Below are 8,146 nucleotides of genomic sequence, written 5' to 3' on the forward strand. Positions count from 1 at the left end.
ATACCTCGGCGATGTACGAGTAATCCGCGAGTTGAAAAAAAAAAAACAAAAGTAGTTTTTGAGCACGATTATGTTAGCAACACACAACTGTCAGTGTCAGAGCTGTCATTGATTAATGCGGGGTTGCGTTCCAAAACATATACATATACCCACCCAGAGAAGCTTTAAGACAGAGAAAGACATATCGTATTCTTGAGAGAGTAAGTGAGACATGTATTTAGGAAGGATGGTAGGAATCTATTGTGTAAAAAATAACAAAATGGAACGTCGCTAATTTGATGTTTGGTTGTGAGTTTTTATGGGTTTCGGTTCTATATGGCTTCAATAACAACAAGTAATGGTTGAAAATAAAGGAAATTATTACCAGCCTGCCATATTCCAGGGGCCAGAAGGCACGAAATATGGTATAAACCCATTCGCGACCGGCGAATCTCAAAATCCGAGTGAAACATTTCAAAACAGAAACACCGACAGCGGACAATATTCGTTGTTTTGCGAGCACTGCAACCTGCCCTTCGTAGACGCCACTGAGTATGAGCACCACAACGTTGAATTACACGGCAAGAAGAAGGCTCTATCCTGCAACCATTGCGACGCGACTTTCCGGAGGCAAGACCATTTGAAGCGGCATATACACAGTCTTCATAACAACCAAAAATACTGTATTTGCCCTGTATGCAGCAAAGACTGTAAACGACAAGATATTCTACTGAAACATATACAAAGAAAACATTCAACGACTACAGAGGTGTTTCGCTGTAGAGACTGTAGTTTTGAATGTGGAACACTAACAGATTTGGAAAAACACGAATTTACGCACGTTTCGACGGATAGACACTTATGTCCGCATTGTGAGACTACATTTAAGAGACGTGATCATATGCTCAGGCACGTGAAGTCTCAACATATGAAGCTATTAATTGAATGCCCAGTTTGCAGACAGTCGTACAAAAGAAAGGACCATGTTGTCAGACATGTGCGGGAGAAACATAAAATGGGATTTCTGAATGGAAAACTTGTTAAATCGGCTGATGTTGTTTAGTCTCCAGTAATGGAGAAGTTGTAATTTATTGATTGTACTTATAAGCAGTTCATAAGATGTCTTTTGTAACTGTGAAAATATTAAATTAATGTGAATGCTTCAACTGGTAGCATTAAATTCAGATATCAAAATAGTTTTCTGATGTTTTACCTAAGTTAAAATTCAATATGAGGCATGATCTTTTTGTTTGTGGCAATAATATACCTCAAAGTAGTATTCAACATTTTAACTCTGAGAGTTCTTACAATTTAAATTTTAATATTATCCATTAAACAATTTAATGCAAAATCCCTACAAAGTATAAAACAAAGTCGCTTTTTCTGTCCCTATGTCCCTTTGTACGCTTTAATCTTCAAAACTACACAACGGATTTTGATGCGGTATTTTTCAATAGATAGAGTGATTAAAGAGGAAGGTTTATATGTATAATAACATATATTAAATAGTAGGGAAATACTCTTGTCCCGTGCGAAGCCGGAACGGGTCACTAGTATAACAATATATCAGATCATATTTGAATTTTAAGAAGTTGAACAAGGATAACGAAAAATACTTTAAGGTATATGCTACCACAATCAATAAGATCACACCTTATATTGAATTCTAACTTAGGTATAAGGGCAAAAATCCATTTTGTATTTGTATTTCCTACTACCAGTTGTAATATTTTCTTTAAAGAATGATTGTTATACACTTTGAGAATAATGATGACAAATTCTGCAATTTGTGTGTTTAGTAGCTCAAAGCTAAGAGTCAACTGTGTGTGTGAACACAGCTTTTTATAACCAATGTGTCCTGAATCTCTTTAATTGATAAGTAAATTATTTTGATTCTGCAATCATCAAAAAGTTCCTTTAATTTGATTATAATTTATTTTTCATCAGGATTGATGGGTTTTATGTTGTTGCCGGAAGACGCTGGATGCAGGTTGCCTCCAACAGCTATCTGTGGAGATCTAAGGGGGAGGCCTATGTTCAGCAGTGGACGTCCTATGGCTGAGATGATGATGATGATGTTTTAGTTAAAGTACAAGGCATTTAGTGTATGGGTAGACCCTTCTAAAGGCTTATTTATTTATTTTTATCTTACCTACTTACTTGTAGTTTTTGTCAGTTAGGTATTCAGTCAGAGATGCTATGTGGTATAGTACAAAAGTAGAAGAGTTGTACTTACAATAATATTATCCTTTTGTAAATCTGCTTGAGCAAGTGTTAGAAAAATAAAGGACAGATTACAAGATTTGGGTTTTCATTTTCATTCCTTTTCCTTCCATGATGTGTTCAGTGTTCTCCTGGCCGATTATCGGCCAAAGCGGCTGACCACGGCTGTACTCATTATAAGGAGATCAGCTAGCTGCACAGGTGATATTGTAGTGGCAAGTATTTTCGCACACAGATGCACCCAGTATTCCTTCACTTTCTTAGTCCAATGGGTCAACAATTCGACACCACCGGAGACACGTCACCCTTGTCATCAATCACCAGCTTCCAGACTGGGCTCCTTTTGTGAAAATTTCTAAAACCACAAAGTGATTTCGGCCCAACCCGGGAGTCGAACCCTAGTCTGGCCGAGACCTCGACTACAGCAGTTAGACTATGCGACAACTAGACCAACGAGGCAGTTAAAATTATTGTGTCGAACCTAGGGCTGCCATCCGTCCGGGTTTCCCCGGATTTGTCCTCGTTTGGAGACCGTCCGGGCGGGGTTTCAAGAAGTGTCCGGGTTTTCCCCGGACTTGTTTTTTTCATGTAAAGAAGCTCTCATTTAATTTAAGTACATGTTAATCGTAAATGGATTACAAATTAGGTATTATTTTTTTAAAAAAATCGTACTCGTTCGGTTTAAAAAATGCGATTTACGCCAAATGTCCGGGTTTTTAATGTTTGTCCGGGTTTGGCGAAATTCGAGATGGCAGCCTTAGTCGAACCACACACACTCATACATGAAAGACAAGTGCTTTGCTTCTAGGTACCACTAGGCCAGGCTAAACAGTATACAATGAAATACAGCAAATTGTTCTGAGATTATTTAATAAAAAGTAAACAGAAAATATCCTAAGTATTATATCATACCACTTAGTAGAAATAAAATAAATACTGTGTGTTTCATTTCGAGTGAAAACTAATAACATATACAATAGGAACAAGGTGTAGGGTATCTTAACTGAAATACACAGGGCGCCCTTGAAAGCTTTAACAATTTTAACTTCCTTGTTTCAATCAGTTAGAAAAATACCTTCCCACGGAGTAAGGAAGATAAGCGGAGATGCCTTAATGCATGTAGGCGCCTTCTTCTAGCTAGGTCAAATTCGTACGGTGGGCATGACCAAAACGATCAGTTACTATAGTTCGGCCATTCAGAGAATGCGTTCCTGACACGTCGCGATTGAACTGACGACGTAACTTTGCAATGGCGTTGCAGTTACGATAAAAATATTTTTGCTGGTTGTTTACCGTTTTAACAATTGAGGAGCATTAAAACAACATTATTATATCAATAATCAATGAATGTAGTTACGTCGTCAGTTCAATCGCGACGTGTCAGGAACGCATTCTCTGAATGGCCGAACTATAGTGAACTAACGAGGCGTTAGGGTTCCCAGAGGCATCTGTCAACGATTTTTGGTGTTACAAAAAATGATCGGGTCAAAGAAGGTGTATAAGGGTAAATACTGTAACGTTTCTCGTCCCCCGCTCACCCGTTTTGTTCCTGCCCAAGTTTAATTGATTTTATTCTTTTATCTACACCCTGTGGTCTCTGTGTACATATAACAAGCAGTTTCAATTAAATAAATATTTTAGTTTTGTGATGATTGTCTTAAAAAAAAGTAAAATTAGTTTAGCTATCAATTCCTAGTGCATATTCTAACAAAAAATTGCTGAATTCTTTTTTCAAGGAATCAAGCTAGGCATTTGTTTCTCTATGAAGTTAACAATATTATGTTTTGATCTTACAATTTTAATATTTTCAATAACAGGCTTCAACTGGTAGACAGAAATTCAAATACCTATGAAATGTTTTTGTTTTACCTGGGTTAAGCTCTGACATTAGGCATGAAAGTTATCTAAGGTAAGACATTAAAAAAAATACATCTTATGTGAGGTCTAAAGAAATTATTTACCAATTTTGCTATGTTGAAGCCGTAAAAGCTGCTTCCGAATTAAAATGAAATAAATTAATGTTAAACATAATAAAATCTTACATTTAAGTACTAACAAAAATAAATATAAAAAGGTTAAGTTACTAGCTTAATATTCACATAAAACTTAATACAAATATGCCTTGGTAAAGCCGACATTATGAAATCGAAAATTTTTCTAAAAAAGGTTGGCAATTTGGCAAAAATACGATTTTTTACTATTTCACTTTCAGAATAGGAGATTATAATTTATTTTTTTATAGAAATGCCTTACAGATAGGAGTTAACAAACACTTATCTATAGTTATCGGCACGAGTCTTGAGCTCTGACCTACATCTGCGCAAGTGATTTATTAGCAAAGAACTAATCCCGAGTGACGGCTATGGCTCGATACGCTGCGGGCCAATCACCGCTTTACCCCGCCCCCGCGCCTCACTTCATACCACAAAAGGGACCCAATAAATCACCTGCGCGGTGAAGGTCGGAGCTCAAGATTCGTACCCGTCGTCGACCAAACTGAAATAGACAGAGAGCTCAAACATTTTTTATTTGTCTATTTTGGGAAATAAATTAAAAGCAACTTTAAGATCAAAATATGTGCAAGGGACTGATAACTTTTTTTTGTGTAGACAAACTTGTAAACTATTCTGTAAAACATATATATTTTAATACCTATAAATTAAGGAATATTATGGAAGCTTTATGTAAAACTAGTTAAGTTAAATTCTATTATTAATAGCTTTAGTCTTATGTTCTAAATAAATCCAATAATTATTGCTCTTTGCTGTCTTAGAAATACAAACAAAGTTTTATATACAATGTTGGTAATAAGTAGATACCTATATATGAATTTCAGTATTAATGAAGGCACATATTGGTATTATTTATAGATATAGAATAATATGTAAATTGGCAATCCAGTGATTTTAGTGAAAATTTTTCCAAAAATGAAATATACTAGTTGAGAGACTTTTTTATGCGAGAGTAAAAATGTGCTGCTTTCCTCAACTTAAAAATTGGTATATTATGTGTTTTTTTTTTTCATATAGCATTCAAATAATTTTTCAAAATATTGTTGTTTTTTTTAAGCATTTGCATTTGCTACATACAGGGCTGCTACAGGCCCCTATTTCATGTTTTGGAGTCAATATTTATGGATCTGTGTCATGCATTGCCAATCTATTAAATAGTAGCAGGGTCCTAAATCTATGATTTTATTACGTATTCCCTTGCACACATCTTGAGTTACAAAAATTGTTAAATTAAATATTTAACATGATTGAAAATATTATTGCAAATCCTAAACATTGCAATTCTCGAAACAAATGTTTTCAAATATTATATGTGCTTTTAGTATTGTTGTACATTAAACCTGTATATTAAACTTTAATACATGGGCTTCCAGAAGTCAACAGTAAATTTTGGTTACTAAGAAACATTTTACATATATTTATCTGTCACACAACACATGTTATATGAACCACCCAAAACTGTAGTTGTTTAACCAGCACAGACATAACGTAATAAGAAATCAATAGAAAATAACTTAAGAATTACTTTATACACAATAATCTACAATTATTTACTAGTTTTTAATCTCTCGAAGTACTCATAATGAAACCTTAAACTAACAAAAATTTTCTATAAAATCATAATTTTTTGTGAATGCGTCCTAAATGGCTGCGTAGAGATTCCTCTGCCTTAAACTTTAGAGAGCATAGATCACATTGAAACGTCACATTTTTAAAAGTATGTTTATTTTTCACATGTTTGGCTAAACCCTCTTTGCTTGTAAACTTTTTCTGACACTTAAAGCACGAATTTTCTTGCAGAATCTGCTTCAGTTTCAAATGTCGACGCAAACAGTAGCGGGACTTGAACGTAATAGCGCAACTCTCGCATTTCGACTTACTCTTTATCTGATGATGCGTTTGACAATGCAGATCCAAGTTACTCTTCTTACTGAACACAATTTGACAGTCATTGCACTCGAAGGTCGCTGCTTTCTGCTGTATCTCGTGGTTTGAAGTCATGTGGCGAAAATACTGACTGTTTTGTGTAAACTTCAACCGACAATACTGACAGGAATAGATATATTTTCGATCGTCGAATATAGCAACGGGGTCGTCGAGTTTTCGTGATTTTAATGCGGGTCTCGTTATCCTGATCCTGGGGCCGGTTCTCACTGGTTTTTTATTCATAACTAAGCCGATTTATCAAGCTTTCATACTATAATTGGACAGTTTTTTAATAGATTTTGTAAAATCTACACGTAGGCAAAGACACTTGCACAAAATTGTCTCACAAACACCTTATACTTGTAACCACACCGATATCTGTATTTAATGCTTGACACTGTTTATTTCTATTATAAATTATGTAACACTAGTAAATATTTGAGTATTTTTAAGTATTATTTTTGTTAAATTCGATGTAACCACAATCCTGGACGTCAAAACGTAAGTTTGGAGTGCGTTTGGAAACTCGATGTTGGTCTACTTTCACTTTAATTTTTTTAAGTATTTGTCATACTATTCGATACTTATTTAGAATGTTATCGTTATTTATTTATATGAGTATTGAAATAATATTTGCGTTGTCCTAAATAATAATAATGCGCGTAATATAACAAATATATTTGTAGTAAGAATTAAAAAGATATAATTTGAAATGTTAATGATGTCATGCAAAGTTTTCGAATTTTCTAAATTTTAATGAGTCATGTGAGAGTGAGGCGAGGGTACAATGCAATAATAATAATTGCTGTAATAAATCATCACAAACAAAAGAAATACATGTGTTGTATATAACAAAAAATTACGGTCGCCTTTTTATAAAGAAAGAAGATACTCGAAGATCGAATCATGCGTTGATAACGACACCTAGCGCTAACCTTCGCTAGCGGTTTCAAACGCCTCCTGGGGGAACTATTTAGAGGCAATTATTTTTACTAGGTGCTTCCTGCATCAGAATAAAAGTAGGTAGTCAATAAGTTGCCACCATAAAAATGATTTTGAAAAAAAAAACGCCTTCAATTCATTCACCCTATTCTCTTAAGTCTGTCAAATAATAGACTAAAACCGGAGGTTCAGCCAAACTTGAGATAATCCAGCCCAGACATCCTACCTACATACATGCGGCTGAAACTGAGAACCTTTTTTAAGTCGGCTAAAAACCTATTGGAAGGAGGTTGAAAACGTTAAATACTCAGTTAGTAAACAGAGACTACCTATAATTAACTAGGTACCTACAATTAACTGACTGCCTCGTTGGTCTAGTGGTTGCAAGCGCGGCTGCTGTGCTCGACGTCTCGGGTTCGATTCCCGGGTCGGGCTGAAATCGCTTTGTGGGTTTTCTTAAAACTTTCACAAAGCAGCCCGTAGTTTGGAAGTTGGTGATTGATTCACCCGTGCATCGAAGAGCACGTAAATGTCGGTCCTTCGCCTGATCTCTTTCCGGTCGTGTCGGATTGCCGTCCCATCGGGTTATGAGTGTGAAGGAATAGGGAGTGCACCTGTGTCTGCGCAAATGCTCGTGCACTATAATATTTCCTGCGCAGCTGGCTGATTTCCTTAAATGAGAATAGCCGCTGTGGCCGAAATCGGCCGTGGACGCCAGTATTATTATAATTAATTAATTAGTATTATTTAATTGTTATCAGATTACATAACTAATTATGTCAGTAATAAGTAATCAAGATCAACAAGATAAGCTTTGAATGATGTGTCATTCATTGAAGCAATGTTTTCATTTGATAATTAAGTAAGTTTAGTAAATTGTCACGTACGAAGCTACTTGTCGTATTTAGAGTCCCGTATGAATTCTCTGAAGATTTTACTATGGACTACCTGTTTTCCCGTGGTTTCACCCGCTTGTCGTGTGAACTACCGCCCGTGCCGGGATAAAATATAGCCTATGTTACTCGGGAAGAGTGTCGCTTTTCCCGACTAAGTATCATGTAGGG

The 8,146-nt window shown here is 35.6% G+C and overlaps 1 protein-coding gene across 1 annotated transcript; it reads right to left on the reverse strand.

The window, feature by feature from the left end:
- Positions 1–4,706: 4,706 nt before the first annotated feature.
- On the reverse strand, positions 4,707–6,654 carry LOC124644621 (zinc finger protein 782-like). Its single transcript, XM_047184109.1, has one exon. The coding sequence runs from the start codon at positions 6,381–6,383 to the stop codon at positions 5,832–5,834; it is 552 nt and encodes a 183-aa protein (XP_047040065.1). The 5' UTR covers positions 6,384–6,654; the 3' UTR covers positions 4,707–5,831.
- Positions 6,655–8,146: the final 1,492 nt, after the last annotated feature.

This window comes from Helicoverpa zea, chromosome 30 (genome assembly GCF_022581195.2).
Source record: "Helicoverpa zea isolate HzStark_Cry1AcR chromosome 30, ilHelZeax1.1, whole genome shotgun sequence".
Classification (NCBI taxonomy): Eukaryota; Metazoa; Arthropoda; class Insecta; order Lepidoptera; family Noctuidae; genus Helicoverpa; species Helicoverpa zea.